General features: G+C 49.6%; 1 protein-coding gene across 1 annotated transcript; it reads left to right on the top strand.

Moving 5' to 3' along the window:
• The first annotated feature begins 2488 nt into the window (after positions 1-2488).
• On the top strand, positions 2489-6340 carry Tmem270 (transmembrane protein 270). Its single transcript, XM_051204878.1, has 3 exons — positions 2489-2692; positions 4832-5269; positions 6043-6340. The coding sequence occupies exons 1-3, from the start codon at positions 2621-2623 to the stop codon at positions 6322-6324; spliced, it is 792 nt and encodes a 263-aa protein (XP_051060835.1). The 5' UTR covers positions 2489-2620; the 3' UTR covers positions 6325-6340.
• The last annotated feature ends 8787 nt before the right edge of the window (positions 6341-15127 follow it).

Here is a 15127-nt window from a genome sequence, read left to right as displayed (position 1 = left end):
TTTACTAAGAAAGGGGAGATAGTATCTCACTGTGGCTTTGATCCGCATTCTTCCCGGATTACTAAAGAGATCTGAGCATCTTTACACAAACCTGATGGTGCTTTTGGTTTCTTTTGTTGTTAACTGATTTGCCCTGTGCTCTATCAGGTCCTTTGATTTTTTAAAAAAAAATGTTTTAAAGCTTTTCTTTCTTCTTTCCTTTCTGTGGATGTGGGCATACAAGTGACAAGGGTCTTTCTTTGGAAGTCAGAGGACAACTTGGGGCAGTGGTTTCTCTTTTTCCACCATTTGGGTCCTGGGGCTGGAACCCACGTCATCAGACTTGGTACTCAGCACTTTATCCAAGACCTCTGGCGTTCTGTTCAGTAGTTTGTTCATTTGTGTTTTCCTTCCTTCCTTCCTTCCTTCCTTCCTTCCTTCCTTCCTTCTTTCCTTCCTTCCATCCATCCTTCCATCCCAGTGGTGGGAGTGGTGGGAGTGGAACATGTTAACCACACACTCTACTCCAGCTTTCGGCAGTTGGTTCTGTCCTACCATGTGGCTGTCCAGGATCGAACTCAGGTCAATGGGCTTGACTGCAAGTGCCTTTACCTGCTGGCCCATTATTTTCTTTCTTTCTTTTTTTCTTTCGGTTTTGAGACAGGGTCTGTCTCATCTCTCTCTTTGTTTTTGTTTTTTGTTTTTTGAGACAGGGTTCTCCACGTGGTCCTGACTGTCCTGGAACTCATTCTGTAGACCAGGCTGGTTTCAAACTGGGAGATCCACCTGCCTCTTCCTCTCCAAGGCATATGCCACCACTGCCTGGCCGAGACAGGGTCTCTTTATGCTCCATTTGCTGTCCTGGAACTAGGCTGCAGACCAGGCTGGCCTGAAAATAATCAGAGATTCACCTGTTGTTGTCGTCTCCCCAGTGTTAGGCTTAAAGGCATGTGCCACCACACCCAACGCCATTATTTTATTTCTAATCCTTTCTTGTATTGTTTTCTGGAGCATACAAAATGATCGATATGCCATTATGCTTATTCATATGGAAACTTGTATGTTTTCTTGCTAAAACAGCTTTATCCAAGCCATACAAATAAAAATCATGTTAAAAAAACTTGAATAGGAGGGTTAAAGGCAGAAAGGATCAGAAGTTAGCCTTAGGTACACAGAAACACGGAGGCCAAGCTGGATGCAGCTCTTGTTTAACATGTGCAAGGCCCTAGTTTCAACCCTCCCAGTTAAGGGGAGACTGGACAGGGAGTGTGGGGGAGACTAGGGGGTGGTAGTGCACCCCTTTAATCTAGCACCCAGGAGGTAGCGGCAGGCAGATCCCCGAGTTCAAGGCCAGGCAGGAAGATCTCTGAGTTCAAGGCCAGCCTGGTCTACAGAGTGAGTTCCAGGACACCTAGGGTTACAAATAGAAGTCCTGTCTCAAAAAACCAAAATAAAACAAAGGGTGGGGTGGAGGAAAGACTGTGAGTCTCATTATTTCTGGGTGGTTCCTCTTCTTGTAACCCAGTCATTGACAGTAAATGCACAAGCAGTGCTCTCAGATGCCCCAAGAGGCTGTTATCAGGAAACCGGTAGGGCAAAAATCAGAAACTTTTCTCACGCTTGCCGAGCGTCTGCTCGTCCAGTGGTGTCTTCTACCCCCTTGTGGCAGCGTTGCAGTACTGCACCCGCGCGGAGCGCTTCCAGGTCTTGCTCTGGGGATGCGATTATCCGGGATTCAGAATGGCGCCCCCTGGCATGTTGGTTCCTCGCTGGTTCCTCGATGCTCCCAGCTGTTCATCCCTGGTCCCGTTTGGGGACTGCACGCCACCAGAGTGCACATTCGTTCTCCAGCCCGATGTTGATGGGGAGAGAGAAGGGGAAGGGAGGGAGGCGTGGGGAGGGGACTGAGGACAGAGGGGCCTCAGTTGAGGAAGCGAAATTGGGGCTCCTTCTGCGGCAAATCTGCTACCCTCAGGCTCAGCCTGGAATGTAAGTCAATACAGATTCCATCTCCTCCGCCCTTCTATTTTCTTCCCTCCCTACCTACCCACCACTCATGCCTGACAGCTTTGCACAATTGTTTCCTGTAAGGAAACAAGAGCGACTCTGAAATGTGTCTGAGCTGTTTCCCCAGCCACAGGTCACATAAAGCCCAAACCTGCTATTAATACACCTGCTGGGAATGGCTATCCTGGACTACAGGGTGAGTCTGTCTCCAAACAAAAGCCAAATCAAAATTTAAAAAGCTAGGCATGGTGGCTCATGCCTGACATCCCAGCTGTTGGGAAGTGGAGGCAGGAAGATCAGGAATTCAAGGTCATCTTATTCGATGGTTTGAGGCCAGCCTGTGCTACCAGCGACCCTCTCTAAAAAAATAAATAAAAAGATAGATAGATAGATAGATAGATAGATAGATAGATAGATAGATGACTGACCCAAGAGATCAGCCATCTATTTGGTCCGTGGTCACAATGTAGCCACATCTGAGCTGAGGTCTCAGAATCAGGAAAGTGGATCTGGGGAAAGGGATAGTGGCTCATGTGGCAACTGAGTCCCCATGGTAACTAATTCCCCACCCACCCTGTGGCATCTGTGAGGTCACCCTGCCTCTCCTGGCTGGAGGAATGGATGGAGGCCAGACATGGAGGCTGCTCCCCCGGTCAGATCCGGCCTCCTTGGAATTCTGCTGCAGGTTGGGAGTCTCTCTGCCTTGGTAAGCATAGTGGGGATAGGGGACCTGTAGAGATTCAGTGGTCCCTAGCCACAGGGAATAACTAGTGAACTCCTAGAAGCCCCATCCCTGAACTTCTGTGGCTTGGGTGTTATCATCAATCTTTCTTCCTCCCCTCCCCCTCCTCTTTTCTCTCTTCCCTTTCCTTCTCTCTCTCTCTCTCTCTCTCTCTCTCTCTCTCTCTCTCTCTCTCTCTCTCTCTCTCTCTCTGTGTGTGTGTGTGTGTGTGTTGGGAGTCAGCTCTCCCCTTCTACCATGTGGGTCCTGGGGATTGAACTCAGGCCATCAGGCTTAGCAGCAAGCACCTTTACCTGCTGAGCCATCTCACCGGCCCATTTTCCCTTTCCTCTCTCATCTCCTCCTCCCCTGCCTCCTCTGTCTCTTCCTCCCACTTATTTCCTTCTGGAGTTAATGTGTGTGGGTATGATGTCTGTACATGTGTGTATATGCACATGCCCGTGTATGCACATAGAAACCAGAGGTCCTAGATGTCCCTCTCAACCACTCTACATTACTCCTTCAATCCTGTGAACTTGGAGCTGATGAATTTTTATTGATTTTGTCTTTTTTGACAGCTTAGCAAGCCCCAGAGATCCTCCCATCTTCATTTCTTGGATTCTGGGTTGCAGGAATGCACTGGAACATGCCCACACTGATTTATTACTGTGGGTTCTGGGACCCAAACGCTGCTCTCATCTTCATGCCTGAGTAGCAAGTACTCTTAACTGCCTAGCCATTTCTCTAGTTCCCTCTTCTTGTGTGTCTCCTCCCATCACCAGCTGTCCAGGCTAGCTTCAAACTCACTGTATAGCCTTGGATGGCCTTGAACTCCTGACCTGCTGGGACAACAGGCATGTGCCTGGTGCCTGGCTTCCTATCCTGGTCCTTCAAGAGTCTGCAGACCCTGGACTCTGATGCTCCTGTGGGTCAGGGGGTCCAGGTTCATCACCTCTGCCACCCATGGGCTGGAGGCTCTAGGCTCTACCAGGAAGCTTACTCTTCAGGAAGGTATTCTCATCCTCCATCAATCCCACTCCTTGGTGAAGAGAAGGCACTCTTGGCCAACCTACCACTCAGATGAGAGACCTGGAAATCTTACGTCTCTCCCCCATCCCCTTCCCCATGTTCAACATCCCTCTGTCTCTAATGAAGCCGTTATTTCCAGATGCCCTCATGAAGCCAAGGGCAACCAGGGACATGCCCAGGTACTTGGGGGAAGTTACACAGCCTGTGTTCAAATCCTGAAGAGTTAAGGGGGAAGTCACATCTACTTAATTTTATTTATTTATTTATTTTTGTTTTTTTTGAGACAGTTTCTTGTGTAGCCTTGGCTATTCTGGAACTAGTTCAGGCTGGCCTTGAACTCACAGAGATTCACCTGCCTCTGCCTCCCGAGTGCTGGGATTAAAGGCATGTGCCACCAATGCCTGGCTGTCTTTATTATATTATTATTATTATTATTATTATTGCTATTATTATTGTGTGTGATGTGTGTGGTGGGTGCTTGCCATAGCACCCATTTGGAAGTCAGAGGAAGATTTTTGGGGTATTGGTTCTCTCCTCCCCTTTCATGAGTTCCAGGGTCATATTGAGGTCGCCAGGCTTGTGGTGCAAGAGCTCTACCCACTGAGCCATCTCTGTTTGTTTGTTCATTTGGTTTCATGTAGACTAGGCTAGCTTTGAACTTTTATGGCACCAGACGACCTTGAATTCTTGCTCCCTCTGCCTCCCAACAGCTGAGACGTCAGGCATGTGCCACCTTTCTTGGTTTTAGCCACAGCTGAGCTACATCCCCGTGCTTGCAAGTCACTCTTTAAAGACTATAGGCTGGGTGGTGGTGCCCACCTCTAACCCCAGCACTCAGGAGGATCTCTGTGAGTTCAAGGCCAGCCTGTTCTACATAGTGGTCTCTAGGACAGTCAGGACTATATAGAGAGACACTGTTACAAAAGAAACCAAAATCAAATCAAATCAAATAAATAGGGACTACTCTTATAAGTACATCCATAAGTAAACAGACGTGACCCATAACAACTGGGCAGCCCCTATGGCTAAAGCACAGGTCGGGCCCCACCCGAGGTGGGTGGTACCGGTAACACTGGTGTCCCCGTCTTCCTGCAGCTGATCGAGAACCGCACGCATGTGTACAGCTTCCTGCTCCTGAAGATGGCCGCCTTTCAGCAGTGGGTGTCAGGGCTGGCCCAGGAGGCCCGAGGCTCCCGCAGTGACCAGGCCCACCTGCTTCCAGGAGTCTTCATAACCTGTCCCCTGAGCTTGGCCCTTCGAGCTGCACTGGTGTTGCTATGGATCCCCCTGTGGTTGCTGCTCTGGGGACCCAGGCGGGCGTACAAAGTCGGGCTGTGGTGTGCTCACACTGTGAGACTGGTCCTGTGGCACTTAGGTGCCTGTGACCCTCTGGGTGTATGTGTAGCCACCTTCAGGGACCTGTTTATCTCCTGTTTGCATAACTCGATGCTGGTGGCCTTGCTGATGCTGTTGTTGATCTGGAGACTGGTGCAGAAAGCCCATCACTTTAGTCTGAGCAGGTTGCCCAGCCAGGTGGGTTGACAGGGATTCAGGCTGGGAATGCTGAGAGGCTGGGGACTCTGGTGTGTGACCAAGGCTGCTTAGTACCAGACATGGGCAGGTCCTGAAGGCCACTTAGCATACTTTTTTATTTTTTTAATTTAAGATTTACTTATTTACTATGCATAGTGTTCTGCCTGCATGTGTGCCTGCAGGCCAGCAGAGGGCACCAGATTTCAATATAGATGGTTGTGAGCCACCATGTGGTTGCTGGTAATTGAATTTAGAATCTCTGGAAGAGCAGCCAGTGCTCTTAGCCTCCGAGCCTTCTCTCCAGCCCTTAACTTGCTCTTCTTCGTTTTGTATTCTTATTTTTAAATTGAGTGTGTGTGTGTGTGTGTGTGTGTGTATGTGTGTGTAGGTGTCTCTAGAAGCCAGAAGAGGGCATCAGATTACCTGGAGTTGGAGTTACATGCAGCTGTGAGCTACTTGATGTGGGTAATGGAGACGGAACTGAAGTCCCCTGCAAGAGTAGTACATACTCTTACCCACTAACCCATCTTTCCAGCCCCATAGAATGTTACTAAAACAACAACAAAACAAAACAAAAAAACCGAAACCTTTATTGTTATTTGTGTGTGCACACGTATGCATGTGGGCATGCTTGGGCCTGCACACAAGTGGGCATCAGAGAAAAGCAGGATTTGTTTCTCTTCTATCACGTGGGTGCTAGGGCTCAAACACAGCTTGCTGAGCCATCCCTTGGACCCTTACCAATGCTCTTGCTTGTCTGGACCCTCCTGCAGAATTCTGTGTTGCTGGAAGCCCTGGAACTGCTGAGACGTATCTACCTGTGGGTGGAGCACACAACCACACTCACCTCCTGGAACCTGGCCTATCTTGTCACGTGGACCACCTGCCTGGCCTCCCACCTGCTTCAGGCGGCCTTTGAACATACAGCCCAACTGGCCCAGGCTCAGGAAGCCAAATCCCAGGAGACCTCAGGGCTTCCATCACCTCAGTTCTTAATTCCAGAGTCCTCCGCCACTGAGCCCTCCCCACCCCAGCCTGGAACCCCCCCAGAATAAATGTGTCCCCACCTGCCTTCCGGACTCCTTGTCCTTCTACCTAGATGGACTGGAAGGCTGTGTCATGTGAGCACGTATGGACCTGTGCTGACGGGTACACATGGCCAAAGTCCCAGGCCCAGGCACCTCTGGGATGGAAATCACATTGCCAAAGTGCCTTTCAGGCATCGCATGTCAACCTCCTCAGACACTTTACATGCCGTTTGCTTTGCCTCCTAGCAATCCCAACATCTGGCTTGACTTTCATTTTCCACACAAGAAAATTGAGCCTCAGGGATTGAACATTTCCAAGGTCACAGAACATGTCTCAGCTGGCTCAGGTCTCCAGGTGGCATTGCTTCCCAGGCCTCTAACTCTAAATCCATGCCCTTGGTTCTCAGTTCTCCAGGGACTTAAAGGATCTGGGCAGTTAGCGACTCTGGCCTCTGGAGGGTGCCAGGAACCCACAGTTTAGAGATGTAGAACGATTCCTTTGAGTATCACTCTCAAGAAAGTCTGGGAAAAAAAAGTAGCTCATTCATTAGCTCATGCAAAGGTATCTATCTACCCACTCCCCATTCATCTACATACCTGCCAATTGATCCATATGGCCCTCCCTCCCTCCCTCCCTCCCTCCCTCCCTCCCTCCCTCCCTCTATGCATCATCCTTCCACCCACTCAAAATTCATCCATTTACTCTCCACCCATCTCAAATCCACTAAATCCTCTCCATCTAAAAGTTCACCCACCCATCCATCCATCCCTCCTGAAACTCATTCTTCTATCCCTTCACCCCCAAATCCATCTATTATCACAAAATGCACCTGTCCAGCCTTCCCTCCACTCATTCACAAATCTGCTAGCCTATTCTTTCCTGTATCCAAAAAATGTCACATCACAGAAAGGCTGCCAATCTACCCACGCCCCCCCCCCCCCCCCCCCCCCGCCAAGACAAGAGAAGACTTATCTAGTCTTCACAGCTTCTCACCGGTCCTTCAAACACATTCTAGCATAGGCTCTGACCTGGGCCTTAGGTGAGTAATTCTTAGGAGAAAAGAGGAAGGGCTGGTGTTTTGAGAGTCAATCCTCACCTCTCACCCCTTCCCCTAGCTCAAGACTGTGTGTGTGTGTGTATGTGTATGTTGTGTGTGTGTGAGTGTGTGTGTGTATGTGTATGTTGTGTGTGTGTGAGTGTGTGTGTGTATGTGTATGTTGTATGTGTGTGTATGTGTGTGTATGTGTATGTTGTGTGTGTATGTGTGTGTATGTGTATGTTGTGTGTGTATGTGTGTGTATGTGTATGTTGTGTGTGTATATGTGTATGTGTGTATATGTGTGTATGTGTGTGTATGTGTATGTGTATGTTGTGTGTGTATGTGTTGTGTGTGTGTATGTTGTGTGTGTATGTGTGTGTATGTGTATGTTGTGTGTGTATATGTGTATGTGTGTGTATGTGTTGTGTGTGTATGTGTATGTTGTGTGTGTGTATGTGTATGTGTGTGTATGTGTGTGTATGTGTATGTTGTGTGTGTGTGTGTATGTTGTGTGTGTATGTGTGTGTTGTGTGTGTGTATGTGTGTGTGTGTCTATGTGTGTGTGTATGTGTATGTTGTGTGTGTGTATGTTGTGTGTGTATGTTGTGTGTGTATGTGTGTGTATGTTGTGTGTGTGTATGTTGTGTGTGTGTGTGTATGTTGTGTGTGTATGTGTGTGTTGTGTGTGTGTATGTGTGTGTGTGTCTATGTGTGTGTGTATGTTGTGTGTGTATGTTGTGTGTGTATGTGTATGTTGTGTGTGTGTATGTTGTGTGTGTATGTGTATGTATGTTGTGTGTGTATGTGTATGTGTGTGTATGTGTGTATGTGTATGTTGTGTGTGTATGCTGTGTGTGTATGTGTATGTTGAGTGTGTGTATGTGTGTGTGTATGTGTGCGTGTATGTGTATGTTGTGTGTGTATGTGTGTGTATGTGTATGTGTATGTTGTGTGTGTGTATGTGTATGTGTGTGTATGTTGTGTGTGTATGTGTGTGTGTATGTGTATGTTGTGTGTGTATGTATGTGTGTGTATGTTGTGTGTGTATGTATGTGTGTGTATGTTGTGTGTGTGTGTATATATGTGTGTGTGTGTGTGTCTGTAGGTTCAGAGAGCCTTGGTCCCCCCATCCCACTCTGTTCTTCATTGTCAGGGCAGCTAGTGCCTCCCTCATATCTGCAAATGGCCTAGGCTAGATGCGCCTTCCAGTCCTTCCTCCAAATACAGGAAGCAATTTACCGGTCTTTGAGAGACAGCCGGGAGGGTTCCTTTCGTTCAAGGCAAAACTGTGTGGGATGTGTGGGATGGCCTACAAGCTCCTGAGTAAAGGGCAGCCTCTTCTAGATTCCAGAGCACCCACAACTTCCTGGGAAACCTGGGTTCCCAGGCCCAAGAATGAGTTTGAACTGCCTGGGACCAACATAAGCCTTGGGGTGACTGGGCTGGGGGGGGGGGACAAGTGGAGAGGAGGAGGGAGAAGTGAGGTGATAAAAGTCTGAGCAGGGGACACAGTGCTTACAGGGTAGGGCTCCCCAGCTGGATGGCATCAGCCCTGGTGTGCAACTGAGCTAAGAGTGTGATACTGGCATGTTTTCCCTTTTAGTAGCTCCCCCCCACCATGGTGTGTGTGTGTGTGTGTGTGTGTGTGTGTGTGTGTGTATGATCATTTTGTGTGCTTATGTGCATGCATGAAGGTATTTGTGGTGGCCAGAGGTTGACATCAGTTGTCTCTCTCATCTCTTTCCAACTCTCTCTAGTTATATCTGAAGATTGCTGGTTTTGCTGGACCGGCTGGCCGTGGGTCCCCAGGGATCCATCTATCTCTACCTTCCCAGGGCTGGGATTGCAGTCATGTGCCACACACCTAGCCTTGTGTGTTGTTTGTTTGTTTGTTTGTTTCGAGACAGAGTTTCTCTGTATTGCTTTGGAGCCTGTCTTGGAACTTGCTCTGTAGACCAGGCTGGTCTCGAACTCACAAAGATCCATCTGCCTCTCCCTCCCAAATGCTGAGAATAAAGGCATTCACCACCACTGCCTGGCTATACCTAGTCTTTTTTACATGGGTTTTAGGGGTTGAAGCTAGGCTTCATACATACATAGTATACACTTCAATAACCGAAACATCTTTACAGTCCTTATTTTATTTTATAGTTTATTTTTGGATGCAAGCTCTGGTTACATAGCCTAGGCTGGCCTCATACTCACTCAATTCTCCTACCTCTGGTTTTCTTGAGAGGTAGGATTACAGGCATGCATCAACATGCTTGGCTAACTTGGATATTTATTCACTTTGTGTGTGTGTGTGTGTGTGTGTGTGTGAGAGAGAGAGAGAGAGAGAGAGAGAGAGAGAGAGATAGGGTCTTCTTGTGTAGCCCAGGTTGACTTCAACATCACAAGCTTCCTGCCTCAGCCTTCCAAGCATTTGTTTTGTGTTTATTCTCATTCCTCCTGGAGATGAAATCTGAGGCCAATTCCAGGGTAGGCAGATGCTCTACTTATTGAGCCACACCCCCAGCCCCTCTCTGGGGGATTCTAGGCAGGTGCTCTACCACTGAGCTATACCTTGAATCCTATGACTCCATTCTTGCCTTCCCATGTGGCCTTGGATGAGACTCTGTCCTATTTGGGCCTCAGTTTCCTTGTATCTACAACATGGTGAGGGAGAGCCCAGCAGGCCTCCCCTCCCCCAATGTCCCAGAAGAAATCTAGCCCAAAGCTGCAGACTGGTTAGGCCTCTTGTATACACAGCCCAGGCCACTGGACCTTTACACAAGCATGGGATCTGATCCCTGGATATTGCTGTATTTGCTTTAGAGCCTTGGAGATAAATCCCCCAATCTTTTAAAGACCCTGGTGGCCTGGGGCCTGGATTTGGGAGGAAGGATTAGAATAGCCTTCCTATTGCTGCTCCCCCTCCCCCTCCCCCTCCCTCTCCCTACACTGTTGCATTATCGTCCAGGATGAACAACCAACCCTCTCCCTAGGACCAGCTGTGTCTGTGTGCAAGAGATTGTCATGGCTGGATTGGTTGACTGTTGGCATTCCCTCATAGAATAAGAGGTGGGGAGACTCGTGGGACCCTCTCACCTGAAATTCCAGCCATCCCTCCCCTGCCAATTGTGCGCAGTTTTGCGCTAATTACACGTGGCTTTGGCAGGGCTAGAGTACACAGGCTGGGGAGGACGAGTGGGAGGGGCACCGTCTACACAGCCAGAGTCATCATCAGTCATGCAGGATGCAGGCTTTCCAGGTACCTGCTTTGGGGTCACCCATTCTCCTGCCCATAACCCTTCACTCAAACTCCATAGGTAAATCTCATAAACTCAGTTCCCTGGCTCGAACTTTGGTTTGTTGTTGGGACCTTAGGAAGGAGGACTGTATGTTCATATTTCCCACAGGGAAGGCATTTTAGCAACACATGTCCATGTGTGAGTGTGGGCATGTGGACCATGGCGTATGTATAGAGGTCAGAGGACAATCTTGGGTGTTAGTTCTTGCTTCATTTAAGATGGGCAATGCCGGCACACGCCTTTAACCCCAGCACTCGGGGAAGCAGAGGCAGGTGGATCTCTGAGTTCGACGCCAGCCTGGTCTACAGAGCGAGTTCCGGGGCGGCCAGGACTACATACCCTGTCTTAAAAAGCAAAACAACAAATCAAAAAAGACAGTCTGGTGCTCCCACCTCATATACCAGGGCAGCTAGCTGGCCAAGAGATTCTCATGTCCTACACATCCTATCTCACCCTAGGAGCACCAGGGCTGGATGCTACTCCATACATTTTTATGTGGGCTCTGGAGATTTTAACTCAGGACCTTATGCTTTTGTGGCAAGCATATCCACTAAGCCATCGCCCAGCCCTTCAGGTGCCTCATAACAATGTATAAAGCAGACACCCTGAAGAAAGAGCACCCTGGGTTGGAGTCTTAGCTCTAAACATTTTTAGCTATGAGAGGTGACTTGTGATTAGCCATAGCACCCCAGCCATCACAGGGCTAGTGCAGTCTATGCATGTGTCCTGATGCTCCCAGCTGGCCCCATGGGCCTGGCTATTTCTTCTAGACCCACTCACTGGCTTCCCAGGTGCCAGTTTATTGCCAGAGATTCTTAGGCCCTGTGGCTGAGGGTTACCAGTTCATCTTTCTCAAGCCTGGAGTATGGAGTGGGCTCTGGCTTTCTGGAAGAAAGCAAGTGGGGAGTAGCAGGGAAGAGGGGGAGGCCGCGGGCAGGGGGGGAACAGGCTGGAGGGCTGGCCGGCAGTTCCACGCAATCTGTCTGCTATGCAGCCTCGGCCCGGCCTGTATTTATTTATGCTTCGCGTATATTTATACCAACCCCTTTCTCATTATTACGGCAGGAAACGGCTAGAATTGTTACATACCTGGCGGCCTAGGGGTCTTGCTCGGCCAAGACACACAGGGCCCTTGGCTGTCCCGCCGTGATTGCCAGAGGGCCCCCATCCCCAGTGTCTGGCCCTTCACTGACCCTCCTGCCAGCGCCCGCTCTCAACCCTCTCTTGCCTCTGGGGCCGTAGTCTGGGTGAGGAACTGATGTTTAAGTTTCTCCCTGTGTCCCCGGTCCTCACCCCATCTGACCCCAAATAAGGCAATGATTTCAGAAGTTATATACACCTCAGGAATAGCAATGGAGAACAGGGCGGGGGCAGTAAATGGTCAAGGTCCCCCCAATTTCGGGGTGGAAACTCGGTTATCCTGGTAGGAGTGTGGGGCTGAGCACTCTAGCTTCCCAGCAAGCCTACGCAAGCCTGGGTAACTTTCCACCCGAAACTGTCCTCTACCCTCATGGCCATGAGAGCGGTCTCTACTATCTTTCCCCATTGTCCCAGGCTTGTCAGGAGGGGGGGCTCAGTGGTGAATTACATTCCCCTTGTGGGGCCCTCAGACTCCACTCAGAGCAGGCAGTCTCTTTCCTGTCCCAGGTGGGGCTTGCCAGAGCAGAGAGATGGGGCCCCCTCCCCAGAGCTCTGGCCTGACACAACCTATTAGGACTCATGCCTCAGCCTGGAGACTCCCTGGCCTGACTCTCCACCCAGACCACATGATGCCGGCCCTGTCGTCCCCAGTGGGTCATAAAGAGCCCACTGTACACCTTACACCCCCTTTGATGCCTGTCCTCAGCAGAGCTTAGGGGCTGCTGTCTATCCACAGGCTTCTACTGCCTTGTGGTTATGGTTAGGTAGGCTTGACCTTTGACCTCTGACCTTCATGGGTAGCAGGCACACACGTGATGCACAGACATATAGGCATGTCAAACACCCATGTACATAAGCAATGACAAAATAGTAGTAAAACAATTGAAATATTGGAAATTTGCATTTGTTAACTGGCTGCAGTGTGTGTGTGTGTGTGTGTGTGTGTGTGCGCGCGCGTGTGCGCGTACATGTGTGTGTCATCACACACGTGCATGTGTGTGTCATCACACACGTGGGGGAGGGGCGTCAGAGGACAACTCTCAGGAGTCAGTTCTCACTTCTACCATGTGACTTCCATGGGTCTCAAACTCAGGTCTTCAGGCTTGGTAGGAGGCACCTTTACCCTCCGAGCCATCACTCCAGCCCTTGGACAGTTCTTGATATTGAGAGAGGCCTTTTCTGGGTTGTTGTGAGAGGGTAGTTGCAGGGTCTCAGGCTCTGCCTGGGGCTAGTGTTGGCAAGGGGTTCCTGGTTAGCTCTACAGTTTGAGCCTGGAGTTCCTATTAGAGCCTTTCTTGGAAACCTTTTATAGTTCTCTCCTGGGGCCATCCTTACACCTCTCTGCTCTCATTGCACTCCATTAATTTATTCTGTGTGTGTGTGTGTGTGTGTGTGTACGCGTGTGCGCACATGTGCATGCTCAGACAAGCTGTCTTGAACTTACTGTGCAGCTGAGCCTGACCTTGAACTTCCGATCCTTCTGCTTCGACCTCTCAAACGCTAGGATTACAGGCAAGATCTATCAGGACCAGTGCGTACAATGCTAGGGATCAAACCTAGTGCTTCATGCATGCCAGGCGAACACTCTACCAATTGAGGTTCATCCCCAGCTTGAGTTACCTGCACTCTGAGGGACCTCAGATTCTTTGTCTCCACTGGGGCTCGTTTTTGATCAGTCTCTGCCTTATAGAGCCCTGGGCAGGTCAGGCTTGGTCCTTATTTCTACCACAGGGTTCTGCCAGCATTTGCAACTTAGCATTTGTGAATTTTGAAGCTCTTTTGATCCAGGGACTAGAGTGCTGGGATTAGGGGTGCTGGATGGCACCCCCTAGTCTGAGTAGAATAGAGAACTTCAAGCCCAGCCTCCCCCACCCCCAGGCCCCTGATGCAGCAGCTGGATCCTACAGCCATTCTTGTTCACAATGTGCACATCTGGGGTGATGTACTCCCCACCCCCACTTCCAGACCAAGCTCACATCTGGAGACCAAAGCTGGCTTGCTGGCTAAACACAGAGCATCTGGACATGAAGAGCTGTTTCTAGGTTAACACGGCCCATCTGGGCCCCTTGCTGCTGCTCCGCCCCGTCTCCACAGCGGAATGCTGGCTGCACATCTGGAGGGCTGGAGCCCGTGTCCAGCTGGGTCAGGAGCTGTCTCTGTCACCATCACCACCGTCTGTCTGGGGTCCTTACCCTGGGGTAGGGGTCCTGTTTTCATAGTTTCCCCAGACTTTCCAAAAGACACTGTTCTCAGGGCTTGGCCTGAAGGGCTTACCTTGGCAACAGATTCATCCCCACATATTCTGTACACATGTATCTTGTCCGGATTGGTGACAGCTGCCACTCTGCACCAGCCCACCCTAGAGAGGCTGTTGGCATTACTTAAAAGAGTCTCTGGGACCACTGGATTGCCTGTCTAAATGCCCTCTCTGGGAGTTCCACCAACTGGAAGGGAGGGGCGGCCTTGGGTCCCTGCCTTGGAGCCCACCTCATGAGAACAACACTGAGCCTAACCCTCCATGCCAACTTCCATGCTTGGCTAGCAGGAGCAGGTGGTCTCTACAGAACCTTGAGATCCAGATGAGGAGAGCCCAGGAAAGAAGACAACTAGAGGGAACTGGGCTAGCCTGTGGAAAAGATGACTACCCCAAAGGTAAGGGAGCTCCTGAGCAGGACCCAACATTACAATTGAATTTTTCTTTTTTTAACGAGACAGAGCCAGGCTGGAGGGATGGCTTAGCTGTTAAAGGCTAGGCACAACTAAAAATATGAGACAGGGCCTCATGTAGTCCAGGCTATTCTCAAATTCCCTTTGTAGCTGAGGATGATTCCTGATCTTCCTATACACTAGGCAAATACACCACTAACTGAGCCACATCCCCATCCCTTTAACTGGCTTGTGTTAAGTTCACTTGGGAGGCAGAGGCAGGAGGACCTCTGTGAGTTCGAGGCCAGCCTGGTCTACAAAGCTACACAGAGAAAACCCTGTCTCAAAAACAAAACAAAACAAAACAAAACAAACAAAAAAAAAAACCACAAAAAACAAAAAACAAAAACAAAAACAAAAACCAAACAGTCATTTACTGGATGTGTGTGCATGCACGTGCACGCATGTCACATTGCACATGTGGCTGTTAGAGGACAACTTTTGGACTTGGTTCTTTCCTTCTACCACATGGGTCCTGGGGAATCCAACTTGGCTCATCAGGCTTAGCAGCCGGTGACTTTACCTGCTGAGTCATCTTGCTTGGCCCTAATGCTTCTGGCTTCAGGATATACAACCACCATGAGCTAAGCACTTGGGACTCCAAAGTCACACCCCCTGTCATCAAGGGATAGGTCCATGCTTCTCTGTCAGTGT

This window comes from Phodopus roborovskii, unplaced genomic scaffold (assembly GCF_943737965.1).
Source record: "Phodopus roborovskii unplaced genomic scaffold, PHOROB, whole genome shotgun sequence".
In the NCBI taxonomy this organism is placed as follows: Eukaryota; Metazoa; Chordata; class Mammalia; order Rodentia; family Cricetidae; genus Phodopus; species Phodopus roborovskii.
The sequence above is the reverse complement of the archived record's forward strand: the minus strand, read 5'-3'. Positions and strand labels throughout refer to the sequence as shown.

Bases quoted from the DNA above. Each gene is read 5' to 3' on its own strand.
- Tmem270 (XM_051204878.1), top strand. From the start codon at position 2,621: ATGGAGGCTGCTCCCCCGGTCAGATCCGGCCTCCTTGGAATTCTGCTG. The intron at 2,693-4,831 runs GTAAGCATAGTG...GTCTTCCTGCAG, and splicing joins TTGGGAGTCTCTCTGCCTTG to CTGATCGAGAACCGCACGCA. The intron at 5,270-6,042 runs GTGGGTTGACAG...ACCCTCCTGCAG, and splicing joins TGAGCAGGTTGCCCAGCCAG to AATTCTGTGTTGCTGGAAGC.